Source organism: Oryzias latipes, chromosome 19, assembly GCF_053564925.1.
Source record: "Oryzias latipes strain Hd-rR chromosome 19, Olatipes_Hd-rR_3.1".
In the NCBI taxonomy this organism is placed as follows: Eukaryota; Metazoa; Chordata; class Actinopteri; order Beloniformes; family Adrianichthyidae; genus Oryzias; species Oryzias latipes.
Genome location: NC_136255.1, coordinates 16,970,291 through 16,983,993, shown reverse-complemented (window position 1 = coordinate 16,983,993; position 13,703 = coordinate 16,970,291). Strand labels below are relative to the sequence as shown.

At 39.5% G+C, this 13,703-nt stretch overlaps 1 protein-coding gene across 2 annotated transcripts in view; it reads right to left on the bottom strand.

Moving 5' to 3' along the window:
* The window catches only part of LOC101171446 (disks large homolog 5), a 34,962-nt gene extending 22,302 nt beyond the window's left edge, over nucleotides 1-12,660 (bottom strand). The window contains exons 1-4 of one of the 2 annotated variants that reach the window (XM_011488225.4): nucleotides 11,944-12,660; nucleotides 6,595-6,663; nucleotides 3,039-3,204; nucleotides 868-1,011 (exon numbers count right to left, since the gene is read on the bottom strand). In XM_011488225.4, the coding sequence (XP_011486527.1) occupies nucleotides 868-1,011; nucleotides 3,039-3,204; nucleotides 6,595-6,663; nucleotides 11,944-12,244 (680 nt within the window). In that variant the 5' untranslated portion in view covers nucleotides 12,245-12,660. The remainder of the gene's footprint in view (nucleotides 1-867; nucleotides 1,012-3,038; nucleotides 3,205-6,594; nucleotides 6,664-11,943) is intronic. The other variant, XM_020712011.3, reaches the window with a different exon arrangement.
* Nucleotides 12,661-13,703: the final 1,043 nt, after the last annotated feature.

The window sequence follows — 13,703 nt, the reverse complement described above, 5'->3', positions numbered from 1 at the left end:
TTTTATACCAATAAAAGTAAAAACTACTTTACTACTGATTTACCAAACATCTGTGGAAACAGTAATAATACAAAGATGTCCAATAAAATCCCCCACAATCACTACAATCTCTGAACCACTGTAGTTATTGATGAAAGCACAGCACACCGGTCTTTCATGATTGGGATTTCTTACAGATCCAGTGCAGTGCTGGGTGGATAAGTGCAGAGGCAGACGGGACAATGATAAATAAACACTTTCGGTGATGTGTAAACAGGGCCCAGATGGAGGGGCTTAAACGCAGCAATAATCCGTCGTCTGTTGGTTTGCGTTAGGGACCAGATGTTGGTTCCATACACTTTATGAGAGAGCGCGGCGTCATTAAATCACATAAATGGACCAGCCTTCCCTTCATGTCAACTTCGCACAGCTTATTTCACCAGAAAACAAAATGCTCCGTTTGCCGTCTTATCCTCATGACACAGATGTCATAGAAAGAGGATTCACACAATGAATTCAGAGTCCTACTGAACAAGAAATAGTGCATTTTTATACATTTTTTTCTTAATTCAAACACCAAAAATATATATATATTTTTGCGGAGAAAAAAAAATCTAAGAATAAAATGAAACTCCAGAAGGGATTTACAGCTTGTTATTATGGCTTAACCCATCAGCTTGGGGACCAGTATAAAGGATTCAGACACACACACGCCCCCCGCCCATCACTCTTCCCAAAATAAAATCTGTTCTGTGTACTCTGCTTCGAATATTCTGGAGAATAGCTCAACACCAGCCAAAACCCCGAGGGCTGAGCAAGAATACATACAGGGCAAATGCGTTAGCTGATAAAAAATTCACAGAGTTCCTGTCATGAGCGTTCACTTACTGGTAGAAGTCGGCCTTCTTCACAGCCTCCTCGCACCTCTTTAAGGTGGTGCTATGCTGGTTCTGCAGGGACTGCAGGTCGGCCATTGCTTTCATGCACTGCAGCTTCAGACGCTCGTAGTCATGACCTGATTTTGAGTTTGGTCTATTGTGCAAAGAGGAAAAAAACGGTGTGACATTGATACCAAGTCTGATGAAGTCTCACAAGAGAATACCAAAAGCATCAGTAGACACCAAATAGATGTCTTTTGAGAGCTCAATGAAAGGCTTTTTTCGTATTACAAAGTCCCACTCCAACCATCTTTTGATCTATTATAAAAGTCTTCCCAGCTGACGTTCTAACCCGCTTTTATCCAAAATTTTAAAAACCTGTGTCGTTTTCTAGGACAGTTTCTGCCGAGCGGCAGTAGTTCCTTAGAATTTGCCTCAGAGTTGTGGGCTAGACAGTTGGCACAGAGCAACCCCACCCCTTCCACTCCTCTCTACTGAGAGCTCTATTACACGCTCTCGCACTAGCTTACAGCCCCAACCGAACACTAGCAGTGCAACAAAAATGGCCATCAATACCGGAGCAATCCAGTGTACAGTTTTGAGCCACATGCCAGCTCAGTTGAAGACGTACGTGGATCTATTTTTTAAGTGAATGCATCATAATGGAGCGGAGCAGGAAGCTGGTGACCCGTCCAGAGTGTCTTCTACGCCAGTGGTCTCCAATCTTTTTCAGGCCACAGACAGATTTAATGACAGACAATATTTTCACGGACCGTTCTGAAAAGGGCTGACGTTTGCGTTCAATATTTTTTAGCCTCCGGTTTAAAAAAAAAATTTAAAAAAATACGGAAAAAAAAAATTTAATTAAAGTGCTACTAGAGAGTAATTTTGTTTGAAAAAAATCTGAAAACATTAGATTACTACAATTTTTTTTTACAGATGACAGATTCAATTAAAAAAAGTCGTTGATTTGTAGAAGTTGCTTCTGATTTGTAAAAAATGTGATAAAAGCAACATTACAGGGTTTCATTTTCTTTTTCATAGAACACCCTTATAACACAAACTGAAACAAACTCACGCCTCAGATCATCTTTCAGGGCAAAAGGATTTGCCTTCCCTTTAGTTTTGTTTTTACATAAATTCTGATTCATTGTGGGAACATCTTTTGTGCTAAAGTTTCTTAACAGATACCTGCCGAATTCACCCTTGCTAAAGGAAAATTCATAAATGTCCTTTTCATAGGTTTATACAAATCAGAAATAACTTCTACATATTTTATGTGGTTATATTTTCATTCTCTGTCAAATGTTTCGACTGGAGTAAGCTTTGACTTTGTGATGAAGATTTCCGCTTTTACGACAAAGTGGATGCCAACTTCAGCCGTGTCTTTTAAGGTGTGATGGATGAATAAATCAAAAATAAAAAGACACAACCATCAGAAAACTGGGATTTTCTAAATATAAACATGAACGTGAATCCAGTGTCTGCTTCTTTATTATCTGCGTGTGTGAAATATTCAAATGTCATTCCCGCCTAGTAATAGGTAGAGAAAGCAGCTTCTGGTACATGAGAAAAACTGTCTCAATGAATTCATGTATCGAGGAAAACTCCTGGATTTGTCTGTAAATAGCAGCTTTATTTTTCTTTGAAGTCGAAGGCTCTTTTTTGGTTTCATCGTTGACTCTTTTCTCCAGAACAAACTGTCTAAATATGTTATATTGTTTTTTTTTTTTTATTAGCTTTGGGCTACTAACTTACCGGTCCAAGCAGCTGCTTAAAGTCACGCATCAAGACATGCGGATGTGTTTAACAGAAACTTACTTAAGTATCAGAAAATAAACAAAACACAAATAATCGAAGTTAGCGTGTGCATTCTTTTTTCTGTCTGCGGCCCAGTACCAAATGGCCTTCGGACCGGTACCGGTCCACAGCTCGGGGATTGGGGACCACTGTTTTACACCACAAATCCATTTCAAACGGAATTTTATCATCTGCTCCCGATTTGCAACGATCTGAATAAAGAAACGCTCAGAAATTCTACTTTAAGTTTAACTTTCTTTATACATGTCCGCCATCAGCAGAAAAATCCCACAAGAACACTCAAAAGCACAATTTTCCTCAGAGTGGGTCTTTAACATCTTCTGAGACATTTGTTTGAAGTAAAGACAATAACATTGGTACCTCCAATCATCAAAGGTGGTTCCAGGTGAAGCCAGGGCCAGACGTTTGCGCAGCTCATCCCTTTCCCGAGTCACATGTCTCAGCTGGAACAGCAGCGTTTCCACCTTCTCATTCGTCTGCTGGTCATCTATGGCAGGTGGAGGAGAGGAAGCTTGACCAGGAGTACCTGTGTGAGTCAGCAGGTCACTGATGGCTTTGTGCCATTCCCAAAGTGCAAACCAACTTTTGCAAATTCAGATGCATTCATCATCCCTCATTAGATTTCAAATCTAGAGTTGTCGGGGTGAACGATAAAACCTTCATACACACCGGGCATTTGACGCACATTTAGCCCATGGTGTTCACACTGGACAAGGAGGGAGGGGCTTCTTCTTTTTCTACTGTTTACCATTGCATGTCTGCCACAAACACTTGGAAAAAGCCAAATGCGAAATGTCAAAGTGGTGCAAATACGGCAATTCTGGCACCAAACGGAAATGCTTTGGTTCGTTGATAGCTCCTTGCAACAGCAGATATGGATTAGCATCATGTCAGGAGAGTGGCCTTTATTTATCTTTATTTGAAAAACAAAAGCAGACGACATCAGGCTCATCACCAGATAAGCCAAATCCATTCATCCTTACCAAATCTAAGTCCTTGGGTTGGTTAACTTACAACTTGTGTTCAATAGTCACACATTTTGTACGTAGAGTCCAAAAGGTGCCAAAGAAACTTGCGTATGGACACGTGAGAGTTTAGAACGTGGAAGCTCGAAACGCACGTTTAGACTGACTTTATATTGGAAGTGGGCTCTTGAACACCTGTTGCATGAACGTAGCTTTAGGAGAAACTGAGAGGAATTCGGCGTGAACGTCTTCTAGGTCAAGTCTTGAGAGCAAGTTTAACCTGGAGGAGGATCCCTGCACTGCCAGGACTCGCTGGAGAGATCAGGGCTGGAAAAGTCTCTAAATGGCATCAGAAGTGCGACTTTAAGGAAGTTCATGCCTTAACCCAAGTCTCAGGTAAGGAAGAAGTTTTAAAAGAACAACAACTGTAGACTACTTCCACAAAAAAATGTTAATCTATTTTTTATTTTATTTTTTTAAGTGTCCCACATGCCGGCTGAAATTTATAGGAATGAAAGCAACAACATCCAAACACAACATAACTGCTGAAAAGCCTGGGAATTCTTACAATAATGATCGTCCTAAAGCCAAAGTAGATCAAAAGTTTGGACTCAGCTTAGCTGTTGTAGAATTATTTTAAAGTGGGAATTGAAGTTTTCTTTGCTGCTCCACATGTGTAACGACCAGGGGCCTCATTTATAAAACTTTGCGTAGGATTTGCGTCAGAAGTGGCGTACGGGTGAAATATAGGACGTGCGTACGCACAGAAATATTCAGATTTATAAAACCGTGCGCACACACATCCTACGCATCTTTCCCTTAATAAATCACAACCAATTCTAAATGCAGCGCAGCTTTTGCGGCTTCATGACACACCCATAGTTGCCCATAAATAGTCCGTGAAACGCCCACAAATTAATATTCATGGCTTGCGAAATCATGGCAAACACAGAGAGGAAATCAAAAAAAACGGAACTTCACTCAATGTGAAGTAGAAGTTATCGTTGACGAGGTGGAAAAGAGGAGAAAATGTTGTTTGGAGGGCACAGTTTGGGCATTACTAATGCAAAAAAGGCACGTGAGTGGCAAACGTTGGCAGACGCCGTAAATCATGCTGTAGCCTCACAACCTCGGACCGTGGCCGAAATAAAAAAGAAATGGTCGGACATCAAAGTCGAGGCGAAAAGACGTCTAGCGCTCCATCGCCAGAGTGTCTCTGCCACCGGAGCGCCAGATGCACCGGGTGACACGCGTGGTTCCTCCGAGTGTTCTTCTGTAAAGCCGGGCCCAAAAGCCCGCAGAGGTCGAAGAGGACGGCTCGAGGAAGTCGGAACCGGCTCATAAGCCACTTGTCCTCGTTTGCCAGCAAGTCATCTTGCTGTCTAAAGATGCGTTCTCTCCGAATTCTTCCATTTGCCACATCTTCTAAGAGCGCAAGATCAGCCATTGTGCGTCATTACGCATAGTGATGGGGCATTTTATTTCCATCCATTCAATTGCATCTGACAAGCTACAGATGTCGGCAATAATCGACGTGGAAATGGGAAATTGTTCAGCGCAAATGTAATTTCTTGTTGCTTTCTGAATGGTTGAGACATATGCCATACATTGTTTTATCAAAAATAAAACAAACTAAAGGCATATGCATGAATACCATACTTCCATAGCTTATGAAGAAATGTTTTACTATGAAAACAACTTTCCCCAGTGGACAATTAGTGCGTCTGTCCGTCCGTCCGCACGCCCGCACCTATATCTGCTCCGCCAGACGGACACACTGACGAGAATCAGTTTTGTACATTATTTCGTTCTGTTAACTATTATTTATGAGGATGAATTGCACAACATGCCAATATTGCAGAACATATTTCACTTTTCTTTCTGCAAATAAGTGTTCATTTGAATTTCTGTTGTAATTTTCGTCTGATTTTTTTGTTTGTTTCACTGCTGATCGATCAAACGGGTCTTCGTGTAGCTGTTAATTGTAAGACTTGCTTTGTGAAGTCTTCATGTTATTTATGAGAGGCAGTATTGTCATTTTCACTTTCACGTGTTTCTTCCATCTGCAGACGGTGTCGCCGTTTCTCATTTCACCCGTTTTTGTGCGTACGCCTGGGTCAGAGCTTGCGTGAAGGACCGCACATTTTCCCGTCAAGTTTGTTTTTTATAAATCTCAATTATTGCGTAGAGAGTGGCGTACGCCTTCTTTTGTGCGTACGCAACGTTTATAAATGAGGCCCCAGGCCTCCATAAATCACCCGTCCCAACATCCAGAGGGAACTTTTCTCACTTAACAAACCAAACAAAATTCCATACACTCAGTAAACTCAGATGTTTGTTTACAGTCCTGATGCTCCAAACACATATTCAAGAGCTTGGTGGCCAACAGCCCTAAAATTACACGCTTTTAAGTTAAACATTTCCCATTCTGGTCGTAGAGTCTCCCTGTTCTGCACGTTTTACTGGTTTCAAGTCTGAGCTCTTCACCCAGCTCGGCAGAAGTCTGATAATAAAAGTCAACTGAACGAGGCGAGTTGAAGCAGTGAAACAAGTAAAGCACGCACGGCCGGAAACACAGCTTCAAGTGTTTCCTTTTGTTTTTTCTTTGTTTACGCTTTATTCTTTTTTTTCTCCAGAGTAAAAAAGCAGGTAAACTTTGTCCCTTATTTTCCAGAAAGTGTCAAAACTCTTTAATATACCACCAACCAAATAAACCTGGAAAGTCAGTGTTTGCCGCAACAAAGCACATTTGAATAACCGCCCATCTACCTCAGAGATATGCTAAATCATCTAGAAACCTGTAGGTGTGTGGTCACAAAGGTGTCAGCACTTGGAAAAACGTATCCTCTCACGTCAGTGTGGTCACTTCACATCCTTTAAGCATCAACTTGTTTTTATTTTTTTTTTAGGAAAAGCTCCTTTTACATGAATGTAGTGAGGGTTGGACTCACCTAAGCTGCTGAGAGAGCTGCTGCTCTCCGAGTCTGAAGGCATGGTGGACAAGACGCTGTAAGTGGACCCTATGAGGGGGACAAAAACATACACACACACAAAAAAAAAAAAAAGAAAGTCAGCAGTGGGAATGTTTGATCATGTCAGCATTATAGTCGGATGCTTGTCGCCCACATTGTGTGGCACATCAAAGCTCTGCAGCTCCAGTTACATTCAGGATCGTTTTGTTAGAAAGAAAGAAAGAAAGAAAGAAAAAAGAAAAACACCAGTTGGAGGAATAATGATGTGGGACTTTCCCAAAGTGTGATGACCAGCCTGTGGGCTGGCAACAGAGAAGCTAATCATTACTTAGGCGGAGAGTCTGAATGCAGACTAGCCAAGGCCTCAAAGGCTAAAACCTCAGATTGTTCCTTTTCTTTTTTTAACAGTCGACTCTTTGAAAGCCCGTCGTTCTTATAGACTTATACAATTAAGGATAAAGAGATGGAGCTTAAAAATAAAAGTAGAGTTTTAAATATTAAGTTGGTGATTTGTTTCAACAGAAAAAAATATTTTAAGTTTGGGTTTGTTTTGTTCCATCAATCTATTGGAGAAAAAAAAGGAAGTGCTTTTCTATCTCTGCTCCAAAACTTTGCCTCCAAACATTAGACAAGAATCTTCTATCATTTAAAGCCCAACATGAGATCCTGCTCTGCCTTCACCTTCAAGTGTTTTTTTCTTTTATTGTATTCCCGTATTTATTATTTTTTTTTTAAAAGTGTTATTATCTTAAGCTTTTAATGAACAACACTGATAAATGCTTGATTTGAGTTACAGTGCTTTATTAATAAAGGTGGTGGTGATGATGATGATTGTATGGTAGCCCCACAGAAAATACATGCTTTGTTATTTTAAACCCAACTGTTTTTAAAAATCGATAAACTGTCAAATTTAAAAAAATCTTCAAAAATAAATTAAAAAATTAAATAAATAAAAAGAGAGGTTTTAAAGCTCTCTGAGCTCTTTCTTGGATGCAGATGCAGCAGCTTACAGTCAAATCGGCATCTTCCGTCACTGATGTAAAGTAGCAGAGACTTGGTGCGGGCAGGAGCATGACAAATGTGTCTATTTACCCACGTCACAGCACTCTGAATCAATTCTTCTCTGGCTGAGTTACCACTAGCTAAAGAGGCCAGAGCAGTTGAGAGGATGTGGCTCGCCCCTCCTTTTCCCAGCAAAGGACTAATAGAAGAGAGAAGAAAGAGAAAGAGAAAGAGACTTATGTGCCTCAGGAGTTTGTGGCATCCCATGGATCAAGCTCTCTTTGTTCTTGCTTAAGTTTCCCATGACTCCGAGCACAGAGTGCATCAATGGACGAGGTGCACTGAGTCACAGCTCACTTACTATCCAACACTGTAAAGGTCATGTGACCTGGACCTCACTGTCCTCGCTCAAGTGTCTCACTTGGGTTTAGTACTGAAGCACGTTCACAGCCTCTTGGGGTTCTCCGTATGTTCATGTTCCGATGGGGATTTACAAAACTGTGATATGACAATATCATTTGACCATAAGGCCTAAGAGGCGTCCTTGCCTGTAGAAAAAATGAAAAAGCTACACTCAATTGCAGAAAAGAAGGAACGCTGAGGTCACACGCTTTTGGCCAATTAAGATCCTGATGGTAATCACAAGTACAGATCTAGGGCCTTATTTATTAGCATTTAATTCTTCACAAAAATCTGGTGATCTGTTACAAAAGCTTTTAAATGCAGAGTAAACTTTCACTGTCCTGGTTCCCCTTAAACCTATACAAGCCCAGAGGGACAGAAACTTGTCTGTGCATCAGCGGTCTTCCATATTGGTCCTTGAGAACTGGTTTGTTTTCAAAACATCCATGACCTTTGCTGCTCATCACCTGGATCAGATGTTTTCAGACCAAAAAAAATAAATAAAATACAACTAATCCAGGTGATCAGCATTCAGAGGAGCAGGTAAAGCTAGAAAACAAGTTCTGGGTTGAAGACCACTGCTCTATATGAAGAACATCCAGGTTGTTTTATAATTCTTAAAAAGAAAAAGTTTGACCCTTTTGTATTTGGGAAGCATTTTGAAGCAGAAACCTGGAATGGTTACTAACTAGGTCATGCAGAAAAACATAAATAGAGGGTGATGGCTCTTTCATTTGATTAAAGCTGAAAGGTTTTTTTAATGTTATAAAGTCGCACAAGTTGCTGCATTGTGTCGTTTATTAATAAATATTCAATACCATGATAATGCACTTAAGCCCTTTTTAAAAACAAGAGATCCACAATAGCGATCAATTAATTTAAGTGTCAAGTCATGCAGACAGTTTTTTAAAAGTATTTATTCAATCTTAATTCAAACATACCCATGAACATAAGGATTTTCTGCCATTTAAAAACAAGTTAAATACAAAGTAGACGCAGTGGCGGCCCGTGCATTACACACCTGAGCCTTCAGTAGTGCTACGTCTGAATCCCTCAACCGTTCATGAACCGTTTTACGATGCTTGTATAGCCACAATAAATGCCTCTAAATAAACTGAACAAACAAAACAGTAAAATAAATTCGTTATGGAACTACAGCCAGCAAAAAACACTGAAAAAACCCCACATACATTTGGAATATTAATTATTATATTTATCATTTCACTCATCAAAAAAATGGGATTATTTGAAGACAAAATCCATCTTCCTCCGTTTGCTTCCACAAAAACAGTTTGATCACCCGGTCATGTAGATTATCGCGCTTCAGTTCTATTGCCATCACGGTCAGTGACGAGTGCCGAGTATGTGTCCTGTTGTGTTTCTGCGTAGGTTTTAATTCGCTTACAGCCGAAAATGTCCGCTCGACAGACGCAGCGGACACAGGGATGGTGAGTGCCAAACACACCAATCTGTACACCTGCTTCATGCTCACGTTTAGATTTTTCTGATGAAGGAAGTCAAGGAGATGAGTGGGAGATTTTCCTGCAAATCCTCCATGGCGTATATTAGTCAGCTCTGTTTTTAACCAAGATGGATCAAAAAGTGCTCCATGGGTCTGTGTCAAACTAGACAAGGCTGCATGCAACTTCCTGAAACTTCTGTCCAATCAAAAGGTCTGAATACTGTGATGTTGCCTAAGCCTGCTAGAAGGCCCTGCTGACACCAACTCAAAATCTGATTGGTTGAAAGACATAAATAGCAGATATTGATTTTGCATTACAAGACCTTCAGAACTCATTTTGAAGGCCTCTTTAGCTGTGAACCTGCATGGTAACAAAGGACAGCTCAAATGTGATTGGTTAAATGTGAAAATATGTAGTTCTGGAAGCAGCATAACCAACATAAACACAAAAGAGAATAGACAGACCATTTGGAATGATTTAATGAGTTTGCATGGACAAAATATAATTAACACATGATTCAAAAAATTTTCAGGCCTTTAGAGAAGGTCTTGAAGGCCAAACAGACCATCCCTGAGTAGAGGTCAGTTATGTTAAACCATTATGACGCATTGCTCATGCATTCATCCCAGCAACTGAAAGACACATTTAGCTACTCAGCTCTAAATTAAACTGGTAAAGCTATCAATTTGTAAAAAGCCAAGTACTAAAATGATTATGAATGCATTTATGAATGATTGATTAAACTATAGCGGCAGTTTACTAACATAGTTCCAGCTGAGCAAATAAAACAGAACATATTATGAATCCCTAATCGGTGCCTAGGAAGGCTTGAGGTGTCATCAACTAAAATGTCCCGAACGCTTTAATTTTAGGTATTATTACATGATAATGATTAGGTTTCATATCCAACCATGTGACAGAAGCAACAAATTGGTCAGTTTTACAATTTAATATTAATTTATGAAAAAGAAACCGTCACTACTAGGTAGCAAATACATTGAATTCTTAAGACTTCTGCATGATTAGAAATACACATTTAAACTAATGGGGGAAAAACTCCTAATGGTTTTGTTGCTTTTAGTAGTAGTAGTAAATAATGAGGCGAGCTTCTCCTCACAAGCTTTAAGGTTTTGCTAAGGGAATATACACCTTCATCCATCATTATCACATTACAGAGACTTTTGATGATAAATACCAGAGCATGTGTTTATAGCAGACACTTATGCAGAGCAACTCTTCCAAAAAGTATAAAGAACTGGAGTTACTTCAGGTTAAGAAAATATCCTCCCAGAGAAAACCCTAACTCAACTCCTTTGCATATTCCAACAGGGAGTCGTGCACTTTGCCATGCAACCACAACTACACCCAACCACATCCAAGCATCCTGACGCTCACCGAGGCCTATTGATGAAAAACCTTGGAACCCAAGAGCATGAAAATAAAAGCCTGCAAAATTTAGGTTAGCAGCTTGTTGGGTTATAAATATTTACCAGCCATGTCCATAATTAACACTGTGGCTCACTGAAAAATAAATAAATAAATCCATAGCGGCAGGATGTAAATTAAGCAACCAGGCGTGGAAATTCTGCATCTTCCTGAAAACACAGAGATGCTGAGCAAGTGGTACCGACCATTGTATGTTACACTGCTGAACACAAAGGGGGGTGGGGGGTGTAAATCAAAACCAATTTAGCTTACAAAGACTTTACCGTTAGATTTATTAGAAGCACTTAAAAAAAAACAAAGGACGGTGGGAGCTTTCCAATAATTCAAAGAAAAAATAATATTTATGGCTTTAGAGGGAAAAACAACTAAACAAATGTAGGAATAGGGCTGTTAAAAAGCAGTAGTTTAAACCCCAAAAGATCTACCATCCGTCAATTAAGTTGATTCTCCCCCCAAATATGATGAGTTTGATGCAAAAACAAAAGTTTTGAATTTAATTAGACCACTACTAGGTATGTGATTGATAGAAGTTTAAAACATTACCAAAACGTAGTAGTAAATGAGTTATTTCACTCTATGCATGCATTTAGGTGCACAAAATACTGATTTTCTTTATTTTACAAATAAAAAAAAAAGATTAAGGTTTTGATTAAACATCCTCACATATATTGTTCTTTAAATAGAGTAGTGATGTGTGTGTGTGTGTATATATATCTATCTATCTATTCGGTTGACTGTCAGGCAGGCATTGATTGCAGTCCAACACAGATCAGACAACAGTGAGTCTATATCGATTGTTTAAATCTTTAGACCCATTAATGCGTTCAACGTGCAGCCGCAGCCGGATGGTGCTTTTAGGGCCATGACAAATGAAACGAGAGCGGGTCACGTGACTTTCCATATTCAAAATAACTTGCCCAAAGGAAAGTCATGCCCTTCATCGTGCCACAATAAAATCCAATAAATGAATAAAAGAGTTTTGAGAAACTAACACATTGAAGTTTTGACTTCTCACCAGATGTGTGATCCACCGGTCCGAGACCACCATCCAGCAGAGCGGGGTGCAGGTGAGGGTGAGTGGTCTCCACCGCCGAGCAAAACTCTGCGAAATGGTCTCTGTCTTTGCTCATCAGGATCTTTAAAAGTAGGGAGACTTTGTCACAGTTGGAGGAGCAGTTGTGCCCCAACTCGTAACAGTCGGCCTGACTGAGAGTCCCGCTCTGGGTTAAAACTTCCACAAGCCGTTCGACATCTGTTAAAGTCTCCGCCAAGTCCTGGTAGCGTTTCTCCAACAACACTTTATGCTGGGGTTCCATCTCCTCCTCCTCCGCCTCCTCCTCTTCCTCCACTGTGGGTTTAAGCGAAGCAGATCCAGCGGGCTCTCTTAAGCTAGCTTCGCTTCACGACTACTGCTAGTGGGACTCTCGGAAACGGTCCCGCTCGACCCATTTGGGACAGTTTGCAACTTGTAGAGAAGGGTACCCAAGAAGAAGCCATATTTGTTGCTCAAGTTGACTGCACGAAGATGACAACACATTTTCCCAGCCGCCACTTCGTCCCTCGCGACAGGAAAAAAAAAGAAAAAACAAAAATCTCTGCTTTTTCTTAGCTCAACAAAAAGACTTTCCTTCCTTAAGTTGTAAACTTAGTCAAAAGTCTTGAGAAGCTTTGTTAGTGAAACTGCAAAGTCCACCATGTTGACGGAGAGAGTAGCTGAAGCTGTGTGCCAGTCATGTTTCCGTACGATGGACATTTAAGGTAAAAGTGGGCGGGGCTTCCAATTTAAGCGCACCTGGCTCCGAGCCGCTATAATTAAATGTTAGGTGATGTTTTCAAGGACGTTTGAGTATTAAAATTAGATTAAAAGTCGCTCAAAATAATTACAAATATTTATAAATCTTGAAGATTTAAGTTTTTAGTTAATTCAGTTTATTCAGTTTTAAACATCGCACTAAAAAAGCTATATTGATGGTAAATGTTTGTTGTTTAATTTATTTCTGTTATATTAATTGATGTATTTACTTGATCTTCAGCAGGATTAACTCTAACAGAAATAAAATGTAATCTACTAAATATATATATTTTTAAATACAGTATCTGTGACCCTGAGCATGTAATTGAACAAAAATAAAAATTAATTACTACTTTTGAAATTACATTCTGATATCACTAAAATCATCTGATAATATTTTAATTTTGTGGTAAGCTTTCTTCATTAATCACAAATACCTTCTGCTGGTATCTATATTATATAAAAATAGTTATTTATTCATATTTTTAATTCACACATGTGAACAAATACAATTTACTTAAACTATGCATTCATGTCTTTTTTTCCTAAAGCTTCCTCCTCTGAATAAATCAAGTACATCAAAATTTGTATTTATTCTGCACTTTGATATAATCTGATTATACATTATGAGAGAAATCTAGCCTTTTTTTTATGGAGTGATTTATTTTAAGACCCTTTTTCTTATAAATCTTCAGATCAGATTGACCGTTTCTCAGGATTGTTCCCTGACCCACTGTCCAAGCTTGATCATACTCCATCATATGGTAGACGAGGCAAACATTCCAAATGAGAAAAATCTTTAGCAGCTTTAAAATAAAAGTTACTAAAGCTGCTATGATTAGTAAAAGCTATTTACTAGCTGACAGTATTCAGCTTACCGAAGAATCTACAGTATATGCCATTTACATGGATTATGATTACCGTTGGTGCTCGAAAGACCATAGCAGGGCTGGCTTTAGAGCTTAGCATGGCACACAGTGTGC